At 46.9% G+C, this 18,980-nt stretch overlaps 1 protein-coding gene across 3 annotated transcripts in view; it reads right to left on the bottom strand.

The window, feature by feature from the left end:
• The window catches only part of BCAT1 (branched chain amino acid transaminase 1), a 99,638-nt gene that overhangs the window by 35,934 nt on the left and 44,724 nt on the right, over positions 1 to 18,980 (bottom strand). For 2 of the 3 annotated variants that reach the window (XM_006121274.3, XM_006121273.4), the window contains exons 3-5: positions 11,371 to 11,571; positions 6,889 to 6,999; positions 4,927 to 5,046 (exon numbers count right to left, since the gene is read on the bottom strand). In XM_006121274.3, the coding sequence (XP_006121336.2) occupies positions 4,927 to 5,046; positions 6,889 to 6,999; positions 11,371 to 11,571 (432 nt within the window). Of the gene's footprint in view, positions 1 to 4,926; positions 5,047 to 6,888; positions 7,000 to 9,574; positions 9,632 to 11,370; positions 11,572 to 18,980 lie in introns of all 3 variants that reach the window. The other variant, XM_025183734.2, reaches the window with a different exon arrangement.

Raw genomic sequence — 18,980 nt, 5'->3', positions numbered from 1 at the left:
CTGCCTTGAATCTTGGGGCTGTGAGTTTATAAATTTAGTCATGAAGTCTTATAGATTATAACTGTATCTTCCCAGCAAAGCTGGATATTTAGAAATAGTAGTTGAAGACTACTCATTGGGAAAAAAAACCCACCTTTCTTCCAAAAAGGACCAGAGGCTAGATATCCTTTTGTTTGCAGGTAATGCTTGACTGGCCCTGCCTGCATTTAATTTTGTAATGTTGAGTAAGTATAAAGTACTGACAGGAGTCACAGGTAACCTACTTGCAATAATTCAGAGGTTTATGTATATGAGGAACCAATTCTCTGTGAATTAATTAGAGTATCTATACTAGGGATGTATATACTAGGGATCTATACTAGGGAATTCCCATCGACTTCCCGATTAGTTGATAAGGGAAGAGGGGGGCACTCGCTATCCCCGCTGCGCCTTTGCCTTTGAAATGTAGTAAGAGCTGCCCACGGTTCTTGCAACATTTCAAAGGCAGATGTGCAGCGAGGAACCTGGCGTGAGCTTATGCCAGGTCCTGACTGCGGCGCTTCTGCCTTTGAAATGTAGCAAGAGCCACCCGTGGGTAGCAAGAGCTGGTTTCCGACTGCTGCACTTCTCCCTTTACATTTCATGCTCCCTGTTCATTCCCGGCTCGTGCCATCCCCAGGACTGCTATAGCTGTGCCTCCCCAGCCCCTTCCCTGCACTGTCAGATGGTGCTGAGTGAAACTGGCTTTTAAGCCAGCTCCTGCTTCTCCCCACACCTTGCTGCCTCTGACACAGAGGTAGCAGGGGAGGCGGGTAGCAACTAGTTGCTTACCTCCCTACGTGGGCACTACACTAATGAATGTTGTGAAAACATGAGAGGCCCAGCGGCACAGCATAATGTGAGAGTCTCTAAATCTTGGGATTCTGATGAGGCCTTGGAATCACTAGCACATTCAGATATGTACCCTTCAGGTCCCTTTTTTGATTTCTCGTTATATTTTAGCTCCTCAACATAACACTAACTGGAAAAAAAAGGATAGTTAACTAAGGTCCAATGCTGCTAAGTGGAATCAGGTGCAGATCTTGAGAGGATAATGTTAGAAAACCAGGAATCTTGTTGCGTATCTTGTGTGTGTCAGAGTAAATAAAATAAGCAGAACAGGCATTCTGGGGACAAGACATTTTTCTATCTGCTATATGAAAAGGCCCAATCAGGGTGCACTAACCTGAAACAAACAGAGCACTTTACTTGCCTAATGAAGTCCCACACCAAAGAACCTCTGGAAATCACTATAGCAAATCCCACCATGTATTAATACTTTTCACTTACTGCAGAGAGAACATTTCATGGAGGGCTTGCCAAGTGCTTTACACACACTGGCTACATCTAGACTACATCCCTTTTTCGGAAAAGGGATGTAAATTAGACGTATCACAATCGCTAATGAAGAGGGGATTTAAATCTTTTTTCGAAAGATCAGCGTCTAGACTGGCGCTTTTCTCCGGCAAAGCTCCGTGCCAAAAAAAAGCGGCAGCCATTTTTATGCTAATGAAGCACGGGAGATTTAAATTCCCGCTTCATTAGCAATTGCGATACGTCTAATTTACGTCCCTTTTCCGAAAAAGGGATGTAGTCTAGATGTAGCCACTAAGTTAACAAAGCCCCAACACCTTCATGAGGGAGCTAAGTATTACAAAGTCTGTTTTCAGATGGGGCAAATGAGAGAAAGTGACTTACCTAAGGGCACATAGCAAATCAGTGGCAAAGCTGGGAACAGGTATCACACCCTGATGTCTAGTCCTAGACTCTAACCAGTAAGCCTTAACGTTTTCCCTCTTATGAGAGCTTCCAAGAAAATGAAGTGTTCATAAGAATCAATTTCTTGCATCCAAATTGTGTAACAATATTGCAGACTTGCTTTTATCATGTCCACAGTCCATTTGTATACATGCACACACACACTCCTATGGGGGAGCTGCAACTGAGGTGACATCCATGAATGAGGAAACATTCAGTCATGAGAGGGTAGCATTGGGACTCCTACAGAGGTGAACAACTTTAAATTACCTGGAAAAACTTAAAAAACAATGAATAGTCTAGCAGTACCTTAAAGACTAACAAAACATGTAGATGGTATCATGAGCCATCTGCATGTTTTGTTCGTGTTTAAGGTGCTGCTAGACTATTTGTTATTTTTTAAGTTTTTCCAGTTACAGACTAACTCGGCTATTGCTCTGAAGCTTTCAAATTACCTGTTGGTCTTTAAATGGCGTTGTCAGTGCCAGTCACTGAATTAGTATATATGTCCCCATAGCCTTTTCTCTCAACTACCTGTCAAATTTTCCATACACACATTTTTGTCCTAGTCTCCTTTTCCCACAAATCCTCAACTGAAATATACAACATAGGGAAAAAATTACACTCATTCACACAATGTGAAAAGTTATCTTAAATCCAATGATCTGAACAAATACTCCCACTAGATGGTGCTATGCTCAATGTAAATGAGCTGTAGTAAAATGAGGTTCTACAAATGAGCATATCCTAGGTAAATCAAAGTTCTAATGGCAAAAGAAAATTTAACAGTCACAGATAGGCAAACATTAGAAAAATGGTTTGGACTAAACACTGTTACTAAAGATGTTTCCTATCACTGAAATTAGACTATGTTTTCTGCTAGCTGTATATATATGAAGATAACCCTATTGTTATTAAGCTTCAGAGGGGCAGCTGAATTAGTATGTAACTGGAAAAACTTAAAAAACAATGAATAGTCTTGCAGCACCTTAAAGACTAATAAAACACGCAGATGGTATCTTGAGCTTTCGTGGGCACAACCCACTCCTCCAGATGAATGGAGTTGTTAAAGATCCAGTTTCTAACTAAATAAGGGGGTGGGGAGAGAGAAGGGAAAAAGGGGGAAAGAAATAGTCAATTAATGTGTCCATGGCCCCCTACATTCCACATCCTAATGACATAAAAAAAAACAATGGGTACTTAAGAACAATTTGCACCTTCCCTATCAGTTTCATGTAGCCTGGACACTCTAATTGACTATTTCTTTTCCCTTCTCTCTTCCCTTTCCCCCTTAGGTCTTCTGTTGGTGGACATATAAAAAGAGGCTGATGATTGTATGAGTGATGAAGATTGAACTGTCCGGAAACTCTGAGAGGGTATGTCTACACTACAGGGCTGTGTCTACACTGGGCCACTTATTCCGGAAAATCAGCCGTTTTCAGGAATAAGCTTCGAGCTGTCTACACTGGCCCTTGAATTTCCGGAAAAGCAACGATGCTCTACCGTACAAAATCAGCCGCTATTCCGGAAAAACTATTCTGCTCCCGCTCGGGCATAAGTCCTTATTCCGGAACACTGTTCCGGAAAAGGGCCAGTGTAGACAGCCCAGTAGTCTTTTCCGGAAAAAAGCCCCGATCACGAAAATGGCGATCGGGGCCCTTCTCCGGAAAAGCGCGTCTATATTGGCCACAGACACTTTTCCGGAAAAAGGGCTTTTCCGGAAAAGCAGCCTGCCAATGTAGACGCTCCTTTTCCGGAAAAACTGAAAATGGAATAGTATTCCGTTTTAAGCATTTCCGGAAATTCATGCCAGTGTAGACACAGCCCAGCACTAATTCGAACTAACTTAATTCAAATTAGTTAATTCGAACTAAGCTAATTCGAACTAGTGCATCTAGACCTAAAAACTAGTTCAAATTAGCGTTTTGCTAATTTGAACTAGCATGTTCACATTGAGTGGACCCAGAACCGAGGTTAAGGCTGGCTGGAAGCAGTACCGGCAGGGCATCAGATTAGGACTTAGAGCGTGGAGCTGATGTCTCAGGCTAGCCGAGGGCTGTTGTTAAAGGGACCCGACCCCTCCATCTCCCCCCGGACAGACAGTTCTCAGGGGTTCCCCGCTCATTTGTCTAACTCGATGAGGGACAGCATAGCAGTCCTGGCTTGGAGTGCCCTGAATGCCCACACTCGGCACATCACAGCACTTGGCCATCAGCCCGGCTGCACTTGCTGCAGGCTGCCATCCGGAGGGGCCAGGCTGGCAGCTCTCCTGCCCTAGACGGCCACTTTCCTGTGCCTAGTGCGGAGGTCGTGGATGAGGTCCACGATCTCCGCACTAGACCAGGCGGGTGCCCGCCTCTTGCGGTCCCGGGCAGGCTCCTGGGAGCCGCCAGCCTGGTCCCGGGAAGAGGCAGAGGGCTGGGTGGGAGCGGGTGGCTGGTTCGTGCCGTGCCAGGTGCAGGGTCTGCTGGCTGGGTGCTGGCAGGCTTGCACCTGGCACGGGCACCGTAGCCAGACCGTGCCCCTTTAAGGGCTCTGGGGCCGGGAGGGGGGCAGAAGAGTTTCCCTGGTGGTGCCCAAAGTGGCCACCAGGGCAAGCTGGGGAGGGCTAGCCTCCCACTAGTTTGAATTAAGTGGCTATACAGCCCTTAATTTGAACTACTTAATTCGAACTAGGCGTTAGTCCTTGTAGAATGAGGTTTATCTAGTTCAAATTAAGCGCTCCGCTAATTCGAATTAAGTTCGAACTAGAGGTTTGTATGTGTAGCGCCTATCAAAGTTAATTCAAACTAACATCTGTTAGTTCGAATGAACTTTGTAGTGTAGACATACCCAGAGCTCCTCACTCCAGGATGTGGGTGAAACACAGAAACTTGGATGTATTCTGTCCATATTACATATGTTCTATGTAAAAATAAAGGACTTCTGTCTAAGCCAGCCCAGTACCTTTCATGATTTCTAATTTGATGTTAACAAATTTAGGAAGAAAAAAGAATAGATGCCATTTGATTTGTATTGTAGAAAGAGAATTGAATATTTTAATCTCCTTGCCATGACTTATTACACTGTACGGATTTCCAGGGGTTAAGATAGGAACAAGCCAATGAAAATGTATATAAAAAACTCAGGAGAAAAAAAGTTTTTCCATACCTCTGTTCCAATTAAAGTAGGGCGGATGTACAGGCTTGCAGATGTAGAGTGTGGGACCCAGTCCTTTTCCACTTCTACAAGCTTCCGAATGCACTCTAATAGCTCCTCCTTGTCAAAACACTGAAAGAAAGAAAGAAAGAAAGAAAGAAAGAAAGAAAGAAAGAAAGAAAGAAAGAAAGAAAGAAAGAAAGAAAGAAAGAAAGAAAGAAAGAAAGAAAGAAAGAAAGAAAATTAATTTTATGGAAACATATTCTAATGGGAACTTTTAATCATGACAGAGAAGGCTCTAAGGCTGTGTCTACACTGCACCCCTTTTCCGGAAAAGGGATGCAGATTAAACACTTTGGAATAGCAAAATCTGCGGGGGATTTAAATATCCCCCGCGGTATTTGCATTAACATGGCTGCCGCTTTTTTCCGGCTTGGGGATAAGCGGGAGAAAAGCGGCAGTCTAGACGTGATTCTCCGGAAAATAAACCCTTTTCCGGAGGATCTTTTATTCCTACTTTCAAGTAGGATATTTAAATCCCCCGCGGATTTTGCTATTCCAAACTGTCTAATCTGCATCCCTTTTCCGGAAAAGGGGTGCAGTGTAGACACAGCCTAACAGTCCATATAGTTCTAAAAACAACCAATGGAAAAGGCCGTGTGATTTTAGCTGCCAAGAACTGAACTGTCTTAAGTTTCTTGTTGATATTGTGAAATATATTTCACAAACACACATAAAGAAACAGTGGGATTACCCACTTTCAATTCAGTTTTACAAAGATCACTGGAAAAAACTCAGTGTGCGCTTTGGCAACGCCCTAATTTTTCAGTCACAGTTGAAAGCCAGAAGGGATCACCAGATCACCTAGTCTGACCTTCTTGTATAACATAGGCTACTAAACCCACCGAATTTTCCCTGCATTGAGCCTAGTCATCTGGCTTAGACTAAAAATATTACAGCTCTCAGGAAACTACACTATTGTGTGCCACAGACAGAAAAAAACAGAAGCACCAAGCTGCACCAATGCCTAAAGCCCATGAAAGCCACTGATTGAGTGAGATGTATCTACATGGTCCTAGTAGTTTGTTCCCAGAACTTGTACCAGAACTTAAGGTTCCAGAGAATTTCCAAAGCATTGTAGAAAATTATGAATGTTTCACCCAAGAATTTCTACACACACTAACAAGGATGGCACAGAACACTCAGGCCAGGGTGCGACTATTAGAAGCACATATTTTGCTCTGCTAAATCTCATCAGAATGGTGAAAAACTTGGTAACAAGAGACTACAAGTCTTCACAAAGCAATTCAGCAGCAGAGTCAAAAATAAAACTCTGACATTGGAGACCTAGCCACTGGGAATACTGGGTTAAATTCAACTTGTGCAGGCCCACAGATTTGCATAACTGTAAGAGAGGGTACAATCTGGCCCAGTGTCTGTATATACATGTTGACAAGGATGTGTGTATTATATGCCTTCAGCTTTTAAAAGACTGATTAATGCCCCAAACGTTAATTTCCATCAGTGGGGAAGGGCAGATGGAAACACTGAACCTCTGTCTTTGTGCCATTGATCTAGTATGGGGGTTCTCAAAAAATTTTTGGCTGGGCCTCCCTTTGAAAATATTTCAGGCTGTGATAACCTTCTCCCTTACCATGCTACCCTTCTGTGCTGCTGCTGGCCTACTGCCCAGCTCTGGAGGTGACACAGAAGTACGGGTGGCTATACTGTCATTCCTCCCTTCCTTGTGACCCTCTTTTGGGTCAGGACCCTAGTCTGACAAACACTGGTCTATCTGAAGAGTTCATTTCACCACTCCTTACAAGGACCCTTTCACCATGACAAGCCTCCTAATAAGAGTTAAACTGAAGTACTGTATTTTCTTTCTCGTCAGTGAGGGTTCACAGCAACTGCACACCCTATAAATAAAAATGCTTTCCTAACCCAATGGAAGGATGGGCTTCAGTTACATACTGGCAGTGTTGCTCGCACCGCTGACCGCAGCATCCTGTCCATGTTGAGCATTGGGCGGAACAGGCGGATTTTATCATCCACTCCTCGATAAGCCTTCATTCCTTCAAACAGCTGTCAACCCAAGAGGAGAAAGGAGCCAAATGAAAATTGTGCTGGTTATTCCTTCATCACCAATACTAAAACAAAACGTGCCTTTCGAAATAATAGAGCTTAGCACTTCCATAAACACTTTACAACTTCAAAGGCTGTATAAATTCTAATTAATTAATCTTTGCAGCACCCCATGAAATAAATAAAATATTATTTCTCCCATGTTATTACATGTTAATGTGGTTGTCTACACAACAAATATATCTGTCCCAGGGGACTTGGTAATAATTTAGTTAACCTGATCTGGTTACAATAGTTAAAATCTGTACCATAGTTGAGACTCTGTTGCACCCGAGTACCCTGACTAATGTCTAGGATTAATCTCAAATAGCATCTTCCCTCATGGAAAACCTCTATAGAATTTAATAAAGTAAGATAAGTTTTCTTCAGGGTTTCCTTGATGTGAGCCTATGCTGAAGGAAAATTAAGGGAGCCAACTGAAATCCCTTGATCCTGTATCTGCTGACCTTCACAATAGCTAGAGTAGCTGAGGTTTGCTTCCTCTGTCTCCCTTATGTGGGCAGTGGGGGTGGAATGGGTGGGGGACACAGGTGGCCAAAAAGTCTGCTCCCTCGGTTTAAGCCAGAAGGAGAATTCAAGAAATTGTATGGCCAGAATCCAGCTACTTTGAACCATCAAAGCAGAGTAGAGAATCTAACCCATAGTTTTTTGGACCATCCTATAGAACAGGGGTGGGCAAAAGGGCCTCTGTGGGCCGGATCCAGCCCACCAAGCTCATGGATCCAGCCTGTGGAGGCCCTGCTGTTCCCCCGCCCCCAAGCCAATTAGGGCGTGGGGATTGGGGGAGTGCCCGAAGCCTTCTCCACTCTTCCCCTGCCCTGCGAGCAGCGCACAGCGCAGCACACTTGTTTGCTGGGGCGGGGAGGGACAGAGCGGAGAAGGCTTCGGGCGCTCCCCCGCCCCCAGGCCTTAAGTGGCTGGAGATGGGGGGGAAAGAGGGGGAGCACACAAAGCCTCCTCCTACTCTGGGGCAGAGGGGAGAAGGCTTTGGGCGCTCCCCTGCCCCCAGGCCTTAATTGGCTGGGGGAGGCGGGGAGAATGCGAAGCCTCCTCCTGCTCTGCGAGCAGCACACAGCACTTGGAAGGAGGAGGCTTTGTGCCAATCAGAGCGTGGAGGCGGGTGAGCTGCGTGAAGCTTCCTTCACCCTGCCCCAGCCCTGAGAGTATCCCGTGACACTTCAGAGTGCCATGTGCTCCTCGCAGGGGGAGGAGGAGACTTCGGGTGCTCCCCCGCTCCCAGCCTTGATTGGCCTGAGGATGGGGGAGCATGCCAAACCTCTTCCAGGGCATGGGAGCCTAGTGGGAAGGGGGGAAAAAGGGGCTCCCCCACTGCCAAACCAATCATAGTCTGGGGGTGGGGTAGCCACACCCCTTCCTGTTTAGGCCCCGCCCATTCTGGGGAGGCCCCGGGCTACTTCAAAAAATTTTGAAGTGGCCCCGGGCAAAAATTATTGCCCACTCCTGCTATAGAACATAATAGAAAACTATATTAATGTGATTGAAAAGTTCTAAAAAAAAAGAGACTAAAACAATCTAACTCTTAAGTTCTATGTGTAGTTTTTAGAGTCGTTTCTCTAGCAATTAAATAGTTTCGCTATTAAATTCTTTAGTGCTTTTCCATAAGGGTTAGTAGATGACTATCAAAGGCTTTAATGCAGCTTTCAGGACACAGAGAGATCTTGTCCACACCACACATTGTAACTGTATTGTAACTGGGTTACAGGATAACCCAGCTGTAATATAAACAGAGCCTCAGTGATTTTGCCTAGGCCACACACCAATTAAGTGGCAGAGTCATGATTAGAAGGCAGGGCTTTTTACTTTTCAGTGCTGTGGACCATACCAGCTCCCGTTTTGTAAAAATTTCTTACACAAATTTGAAAAGAAACCATCCCACAACAAAAATGTGACACTGTAGTGAGAGAACAAAATATACCTTTAATAAGTCATGGCAGAGCTGATTATATAGGACCTTTACAAGGATTTTGTACTGGACTGGAAATCATTTAATACCATAGTTTTCTTATTGCGCCAACTGTGGTTATTACGAAAAGGCTATTTTCCCGAATATGCATTTACAGACAGCGTGATGAGAGGAAGAGGAAGGAATGTTAGTCTAAGATATGATCAGTGATTTGCGAGAAGCAAGAATCACATCATTATTGCAACATGAAGCTTGCTCAAGCTTTTAAATCTTTTTCTCCATGGATGGCTGCTCGTAACTTTTCAGAGCATAGAAAACCTTTTCACTTGCTCAAGAGAGAGTGCCTGTGGTGCATTCTGGGAATGCCCAGCTCTCATAAAAACAACTACTGTAATTGCTTGCTGGTTTTTATATTATTTGGGGCTGCAAATTGTTGCAGGGCTGCACATGTGTGCATACTATATCATCCGGTATCTGTAAATCACAGGAACTGGATCCAGAGGCCAGCAGAGCCGGCATATCACAGTGCATCATGGAGGGCAAGGAGAAAGGGAGGGGGAATGCCAAATTCATCATTTTTATTATACCCACTGTGTATTCATTGAGCCACAGCATTGGCACCAGATTCTCCTCTGTCTGTCCTCTTGGCTAGAGGAAATGTGATGCAACAAAAGTAAAAACAAAACAAAAACAAAAAATAAAAATAAAAATGGAAAAAAATAAGAGCATATTCATATTAGCAATGATTTCAGACTGGGCCAGAGGCCTAGCTCTAAAGCAAATATGCTACTATGAGTGAAACATAAATTTGGGACTCCAGCGTGGTTTCTTGCTCCTGGAGCAGATCAAGAGTCAGATCTAGCCCTCCTCAGACCTAAGGACCTGTAACTGTAATACTGATCCTTGAAAATTAGTTGACTGAATGGAAAAAGGGGGTGGACCAGAACCTTATGGCTCAGGAGTCTCCCAGCCCAGGCCAAAAAAAAAAAAAAAAAAAAAAAAAGTAATGAGCCTGTTTCTCTTCTTATTTACACCCATGAAACTCCATTAAGTTCAGGGGAGTCAATCTTAATATATGCTGAAGTCGAAGGAGAATCGGGCCAATGTTCTCACTGTATGCGCCTAGATAGCTCAATGTGCCCCTCCTGATGCTTTGACAGAGATGAGAGTTTAGCACAAGCCACTCCAATGACACAGGAAAAGGAGCTTTAGACACTAGTTTCTAAGCATTTTTTAAAACTATTAACCACGCTGGCTTCCGGCTGTTAACATTTCACTTGCTTATGGGCAGCAATTTGTTGCTATTTGATCTCTACTCTAATGCATTTATTTTTAATCTTATAAGATTGCCTGAGAACAAGTCAATAAGTGAGAATTAGAAACAAGAATCTGCCAAGAGTACCCTAGAATCCAAGCTATGGATTTTTAATGCACTCTATCAGTTTTGCAAACTCAGTGTGCATGCTCAGTCCCCAAACTGATACCAGCAATTTCCTTAGTCTCATACAAACCATTTCAGTGTCACACTAGAGTATGCAACAGGGTGAGCTGGAAACAGCAGACCAGATTTCGCTCTCAATTAATCAAATGGAAATAAAAACGAGCTCCGCCAAAGCGAATGGAAAGTCTCAGCGAGGTAGCCATGTTAGACTGTAGCTGCAAAAACAACTAAGAGTCCCGTGGCACCTTAGAGACTAATAGATTTCTTAGGGCAAGAATTAATGCCCCAATAAATCTGTTAGTCTCCAGGGTGCCAAAGGACTCCTCACTGTTAAAGCCAATGGGAGTTACTCTGGAGTGACACCAGTGTTAATTCAGCACATATGGGACATTACTAAATAACTAACTATGGGTATGTCTACACTACCCTCCTAGTTCGAACTAGGAGGGTAATGTAGGCATACCGCACTTGCAAATGAAGCCCGGGATTTGAATTTCCCGGGCTTCATTTGCATAAGCGGGGAGCCGCCATTTTTAAATCCCCGCTGGTTCGAACCCCGTGCAGCGCGGCTACACGGGGCTCGAACTAGGTAGTTCGGACTAGGTTCCTATTCCGAACTACCGTTACTCCTCGTGAAATGAGGTGTACCGGTAGTTCGGAATAGGCACCCTAGTCCGAACTACCTAGTTCGAGCCCCGTGTAGCCGTGCTGCACGGGGTTCGAACCAGCGGGGATTTAAAAATGGCGGCTCCCCGCTTATGCAAATGAAGCCCGGGAAATTCAAATCCCGGGCTTCATTTGCAAGTGCGGTATGCCTACATTACCCCGCTAGTTCGAACTAGCGGGGTAGTGTAGACATACCCTATGATACTTAGGACCTATTACAATGTGATGTTGTCAAAAGCTAGTAAATAAAAGGTTATTTCTTAATCCGTTTGGTACTCACTTCCACAGCATAGTGGAGAGCTGATGAGGCTGGATGTAAGGAAAGGTTCTCAAGAGGCTTAATCTGGGGTTTCTCCCATCCCGAAGCCAAAGACCATTCTACTGTCAGCATGTTGTCCGTGAAAACAGTTCCGAACACCAAACCACTGGGGTCTGGTTTATCCTTGAAAGTAGTAGCTGGGTTAATAATTAAGTCTGCAGCCTGGAAGAAACATAAACCAAAGATATATGAGTGTTCAAAAATAAAGTACGTCAAAAGCGGACAAAAATGCGTATGTATCCGTCACCACAGAACCATAACTAGGCAAGGGAGTTTTGTTTTACAATTTTGACAGATGTAACTGTTTAAGTGTAAGCACTTTTTCTATATTTATCTATTTACATTTTAATAGTTGTGGGAGATTATGGAGGTGGGGAAAGAACGGTTACTTACATCGTAACTGTTGTTCTTCGAGATATGTTGCTCATGTCCATTCCATGTAGGTGTATTCGTGCAGTGTGCACGCATCGTCGGAGATTCTTCCCTCAGCAGTATCCGTCGGGCCAGCAGGGAGCCCCCTGGAGTGGCGTAGGTGTACCAGTCAATATATACTCCTGCTGGCCCTCCACCTACTCAATTCCTTCTTACCGGAATACTCTGGAGAAGGGGAGGCGGGTGGGATTGGAATGAACATGAGCAACACAGCTCGAAGAACAACAGTTATGAGGTAAGTAACCGTTCTTTCTTCTTCGAGTGATTGTTCATGTGCATTCCCTGTCAGTGACTCCAAAGCAGGACCTGAGGAGGAAGGTCAGAGTTTCAGGTTACTGTGGAGTGAAGAACCTCTCTACCCAGGGCAGCATCCTCTCTGGCGAGATGTGACAGCGCATAATGGTTGGCGAAGGTGTGGACGGAGGACCACGTGGCCAACCTGCAGATGTCCAAGATCGGGACCTGCGCTGCGAAGGCTGTGGAGAAGGCCACAGCCCTGGTAGAGTGCGCTGTGAAAGGAGTGGCTGGGACTCCTGCCAGAGCACAGCACTCACTGATGCAGGCAGTGATCCAAGAGGAAATTCTCTGCGTAGAGACCGGCTGACCCCATACGTGTTCTGCAATGGCCAGGAAGAGTTGTGGCGATTTACGGAATGGTTTTGTTTTGTCTAAATAAAAGGCTACGGCTCTCTCTGACATCTAAGGTGTGCAAATCCTGTTCCTTCCCTGACGCATGAGGCTTAGGGTAGAACACTGGTGGGAATATGTCTTGGAAGTCATGGAAGGAGGAGACCACCGTGGGCTGAAAGGTGGGGTGGGAGCGAAGTCTGACTTTGTCTTTGAAGAAAACTGTATAGGGAGGGTCTGAAGTGAGCGCCCTGAGCTCAGACACCCGCCTAGCAGACGAGATCGCCACCAGGAGAGATACCTTGTAGGACAGGTGAAGGAGGGAACAGGATGCTAGGGGTTCGAATGGGGGCCCCATGAGCTTAGATAGGACCAGGTTGAGGTCCCACTGAGGTGTGGGCTGCCGTACATGCGGGCAAAGCCTATCTAGGCCCTTAAGGAACCTGTTTACCATGGGATCCACAAACAGGGTCTTCCCTCCGTGCCCAGGGTGGAAAGTGGATATGGCCACCAAATGAATCTTGATGGAGGAATAGGAGAGTCCCTGGAGCCTGAGATCCAAGATGTAGTCCAGGATCAGGGGAATTGGGGCTTCTCTTGGGGAAATCCCTCTGTGGGAAGCCCAGATATAGAACCTCTTCCACTTTGCCAGGTACGTGGCCCTAGCGGAAGGTTTCCTACTTCCCAACAGGACCTCCTGAACACAAGCCGAGCACTGGAGCTCCGCAGCCGTCAGCCACGGAGCTGTCAGGTGTAGCGAGTGAAGGTCCGGGTGTCGGAGTCTGCCGGAGTCTTGGGAGACTGGATCCGGGAGTAGCGGGAGGGTTATGGGCCTCTCACAAGACAGGATGAGAAGGAATGAGAAACAGTGTTGTTTGGGCCAGACTGGGGCGATGAGAATTAGGGAAGCCCTGAACTCCTGCACTGTCAAGAGGACCTTGTGGATGAGCAGGAACGGTGGGAAGGCGTAAAGCAGGTCCCCAGGCCAGGGTGAAGGAGTGCATCTCCCAGGGAGCCCCATCCCAATCCCATGAGGGAGCAGAACCTCGGGCACTTCCTGTTCTGCCTTGTGGCAAACAGTTCCAGTTGGGGAAATCCCCACCTGCGGAAAATGGAGTGAGCCACGTCCTCCCTGAGGGACCACTCAAAAATGCCCTGCTCAGCCTGTCCACCAGGACGTTCTGAGAGCCCGGGAGATACGCGGCCGTCGGGTGGACATCTGCCCTGATACAGAGGTCCCACAGGTGAATCGCCTCCTGACATAGGCAGGGGGCTCATGCTCCGCCCTGTCTGTTTATATATGACACTGCCATCATGTTGTCTGACAAAATGAGGACTGACCTGCCCCTGAGGAGGGAAAGAAAAACTGCACAGGCCAGCCTGACTCCCCGGAGTTCCCTTACATTGATGTGCAGGGAGAGGTTTTCCCTGGACCACATACCTTGTATCTGCATATCACCCAGGTATGCTTCCCAACTGGTGTCCAAGGCGTCCGTAACAAGTCAGACAGTTGGTACTGGTCTAGAGAAAGGGACCCCCACACAGACTTCCTCCGGAAGAGTCCAACAGGTCAGCGAATGCAGGACCGTTACCGGGACCGTCACCACTCTGTCCCACGGGTGGAGGGCTGGGTTGTGGACTTGCGCCAGCCACATTTGTAGGGGTGCATGCAGAATCTAGCATGTTGCACGACATAGGGGCATGTGGCCATTAGGCCAAGGAGTCGCATGCACAACCGGGCTGTGGTCACCGGAAATCTCTGGAGACCGCGGATGGTGGACTCTTTTGCCAGGAAGCAGGACCTGGGGAAGAGAGGCCTTTGCCAACGTTGAGTCCAGGGTGGCCCCTACAAACTCTATCACCCAAGTCAGGGCTAAAGTTGACTTGTCCACACTGAGGAGAAGGTCCAGCTCCCCAAAGAGGTTCCAGACCACCAAAATGTGGCCCCGTACTTGGTCCTCTGTGTGTCCCCTCAGTAGCCAATCATCTAGGTAGGGGAACACCTGAATGCCCCTTTTTCTCAGGGCAGTGGCCACAACCGCCATACATTTGGTAAAGACACGGAATGCCATACACATACCAAAGGGCAGGGCCGTAAACCAAAGGGTAGTGGTCCGTGCTCACCGTAAAGCGGAGGAACTGCCGATGGTGAGGGGCGATCAAGATGTGAAATTAGGCATCTTTCAGATAGAGGGCAGCATACCAGTCTCTGGGGGCTAGCAATGGGATTATGGATGCCAGGGTTAACATTTTGAATCTGGCTTTGACAATGAAGGAGTTTAGGTTTCTAAGGTCCAGGATGGGAAGAAAGCCTCCTTTGGCCTTTGGGACCAGAAAGTAACGAGAGTAGAAACCCCTGCCCAGGGCCCCGGAGGGAACAGGCTCTATGTCTCCCACGTTAAAGAGCTGAAGAACCTCCTCCCATAGGAGGGGCTCGTGAGATGGGTCCCTGAAGAGGGATGGGGTAGGAGGGTAGGGAAATTGAGTGGAACGGAATGGTGTATCCCCCTTCCACTATTTCCAGGACCCACCAGTCTGAGATAATAGAGTGCCAGGCCTGCAGGAAAGGGAATAAGCGATCCCGGAAAATGGGCAAGGAGACTGATGTGCCGTCCCGTCAAAATCCCTGGCATGGGGGATCAGGCCAAGGGGGTAGCTGACGGAGGGGCTCGAGGTCCCGAGACAACTGAACTTGGTCTGGAAGGGTCCACACCCTGGTTTTGGTGATAAGCCCAGGGAGACCAGAAAGGCCACTGGGCTGGAGGTTGTGGGGGCCATGTTTGATGTATTATCAGCACTGGGACTGGTTATGCCCACTGCTGTTGGCGGTGGTGGGAGGACGAGCTGTGGTGCCGTGATCGGTGCTGTGAGGGTGATCAGTGCCAGGAACGAGACCTGGAGCCTCTGGTCGACCAAGTGGATTCTGCCTCTGAGTGGGACGAGTACTCAGAGGCTGACCAGGGTGAGGCTGTTGTGGCCTTGCCATTGACTCAGGTTTGCCGCAGTGCTGGAGAGAAGGTGGTGGCATGACTGAGCCCGGAGACGGTAGGGGCTGTGCTGAGGAAGGAGCCACAGGGCTCAGTGCTGTGGTCTGTGCCACATGGCGGTGCCATGGCAGCGTGGGTGCCCCATGCCAGGAAACATCCGGTGCCGGTTCCGATGTCGGTGCCACAGGTGCTGGGGCTGGTGCTGAGGGTGCAGACTGCATCGGATGGCGTTTCCTGATGTCCTGAACTACACCCTCAGACAACCTTGATGGCGGTCGGTGCCGGCCATTCCCATGCCCTCTGGTGGGAGTTGGCGATGGTGGTGGTGAGGGAGATGACTCAATTAAAATTCTCGCTGCCTCGAAGGCCTCCGGGGTGGGGAGTTCCAGGAAGTCCCCAGGTGGGCTAGGCCCCCTGCCAGGAGATGAGTGTCCACCCGAACGAGATGGCCTGGGTTCGGCACTGTGTGGTGCCACATGCCCCACCAAGGGGCTCACAGAGGGCACGCGCCTTATAGACCTGCCCCATTCGGCCTCTTCTTTTTCTGCAGCACCAGGGCCTTTGACGGGGGACGGGGCCTGTGTTGTGCCTGGGAGGCACAGGAGTGGGCCGAAGCATCTCGCACCAACACCAGTGCACTCAGAGACACCAGTGCCAGGTCCAATGCCGGTGCTGGTCTCAAGGCTGCCTCCATGAGCATGATCTTAAGGCATGATTCTCTTTCGCTCTTCATGCAGGGCTTAAAGGCCTTGCAAATCTTGCAGCTCTCTTGACAGATGAGCTTTTCTCAGGCACTTTAAAAACGCCAAGTGCGTATCACCGCAGATCATGGGCCGACTGCATTTCTTGCAGGGTTTGAATCCCTGCAGTCTGGGCATACCCCACCAAGGGCGCACAGAGCACAGTGGTGGCAAAACAAACAACTAAATCAACAGTCTTTTCAACTCAATTTACAACTAACAATGGTGATTAACTGATAACAAAGAACTACTTATGTATGATTGCTAAAGCAAGAGCTGAGGGTTGTTCCAAGGACCGTTATGGCGGTAAAAAGGAACTGACTGGGTGAGGGGGCCAGCAGGGGTATATATGGGCCGGTATACAGGCGTCACTCCAGGGGGCTCCTCCTGGCCCGACGGATACTGCTGAGGGAAAAATCTCCAACGACGCTTGCATGCTGTGCGTACACACCTCCATGGAATGCACATGACCAATCACTCAAAGAACAGTATTTCTTTAATGGCAGAAAATAAAATTTAAAAAATCTTCCTACAAGACTTCTACATACATGGGGAGACTGTGACTTGACCCAGGGAAGTACGGTACATTTCTGCTTCCTGCCTCATGGTGGAGGGAGGAGGGAGAGTAGCGAGGCTCTGAGGAGCTGCTACTCCCCTTGCATACACAGATGGGCAGGAGTAGTTGGAGCAGGGCAGAGCCGTATCTCCACTTTTCCCGCTCACCTTCTTATAACATACTGAGCAGCCCAGCTCAGCTGGCTCGGAGAGGGGAAAGTAATCTGAAAGGATTGTCATGCTGAGCCAAACTGCCTTCTCTGGGTTGGCACAGGCCTGCACTGCCCTTTATTCCTGGCTCCAAGTAAAGTGTCACACTTGTATTTGATACCTAAAAATACTGTGCTATTAATGCACAGGTGTGCTAAGGCAGAAATGGATCAGTACCAGGCATCACAGAGCAGAGGACTTGGCTTTTCAGACTAGGGTTCCCAGATGGTTTAACCAAAAATACCAATGCCTCCCTCCCCCCCCGCCCCAAAACAACAACAAAACACTGGGGAAAAAATTCTGTTGAGGAAAAAAAAAGGTGGAGACCAAAGTTGTTGAGCAAACTTCATAAATCCTGAGAGTTATTAAGCAAAAAAATTTAAAATATAAAACAGCATGGCTCCTTTAAGAAAAGCCTTTGAGGCTTTTTGCTGGCGGCTATCTTGTTTTCCTGATCTGAGCCAGAAGACAGTTCCCCTGCCAGGTAAGCAGGAGGCCCGGTGGGGCCCAGGGAGGATTTGGGGGGGTTCGGGGGCTGGGCCCAGTTGCTGAGTGTGTGATGGGTTGCCAGGTGTCTGGTATTTTCTGAATTTTTTACTGGACAGGAAGTGAAAATGCTGGACTGTCTGGGTCAATACTGGACACCTGGCAACCCTATTTCAGACTCAAAACACATTTTCTAAAGCAAGAGGAATTTGGTCTTGGTCATTTGAAAAAGTCTTTCTTTAAACAAACTGATATTCATGAAACTTTTAGTAGACAAGGGCCTATTTTTTTCTGCTTTTTTTAGATTAGTAAAATGAACAGTGAGCCAAAGTATATGAAGAGCTAAAAGTTTATTTCAAGCAGGCTTATCTAAGTATTAAAGTGCATTAGTTTGACTGTCCTCATACAACAAGAATTACAGTTCTTATCTCTTTGTAAGAACTTTTAGCCTGTTGACAGTAAACTCTTTAAAGGGAATAGTTCCACTCAAAGATTACATGAAACCCAGAAAAGATTATAAAGAAAACTTAAATAGACCGCCAGAAACTGAATCAGAATAAAAGCCATTTTGTAACCTGGATGTTTACAACTAGCCACTTACATATATATGTAATCCCTAATTCAGTAAAACACTTATGCATGACCTTAACTTCAGGAATTTGGCTAAGAATTTGGCTAAGAATTTGGATATCAATGGGACTCATTCACATACTCTCAGAGCCAAGCATGCATTTGGAGTACTCTTTGCTTTACGCAAGTAAAGCCTTAGATACTCTGTGTCAGTGGTTCCCAACCTTTTTTATACTGCGGACTGGCAAACCCATTCACAAACTTTTAGTGGATCAGGAACATGTAATTTGCATGTTTGCATATTCATTATTCAAATCTGTGCATATTTGCATAAAATCATTAAGATCAGAGTTTGCAGATATTTATAACACTAAAAACAATTCTGTTAAAAGAATCCTTTCCTTTCTTATCTTAAGCCATTAACACCATTTGCATCACTGAAACATATACAATGTAATATTATTGATAATTGACATGATGATTAATAATAGCGTAAATGAAACATTGTACTCGCAGACTTTATTTAATGGGACATCTGCTGCTGATGTTTTTGCACATTTCTTTGAAGTTTACATCTTAACTGGCCAAATTCAGCTTCATGCGCGCACATACACAAACACTGTAGGCCAGGGTGATCTCTCAGACACTGCAGGCCACAGTGATAACACACACACACTCTCTCTCTCTCTCTCTCTCTCAACTGGACTCTGCCTTCCCAGGGCCACCTCACATGCTATGGGGCTGGCAGGCAGCAGTGGTCCAGCAAGACTGGGGTAGAACCCTGGTGTCCCTCCCTGCTCTAATAACTAGCCTGCACTCCCCTTCCCTTCTCTCAGAGAACACAGGCATCTGGCAGCCCAAGCAGCTGCTGGAGCTGAACCTGGCTGCTATGAGGCAGCTCAGGGAGCCAGGGTGTCCCTGAGCCCAAGTCCCCAGAGCCGCCACGAACAGTTGGCTTCAGCTG

Source organism: Pelodiscus sinensis, chromosome 1 (genome assembly GCF_049634645.1).
Source record: "Pelodiscus sinensis isolate JC-2024 chromosome 1, ASM4963464v1, whole genome shotgun sequence".
Taxonomy (NCBI): domain Eukaryota; kingdom Metazoa; phylum Chordata; order Testudines; family Trionychidae; genus Pelodiscus; species Pelodiscus sinensis.
The sequence above is the reverse complement of the archived record's forward strand: the minus strand, read 5'-3'. Positions and strand labels throughout refer to the sequence as shown.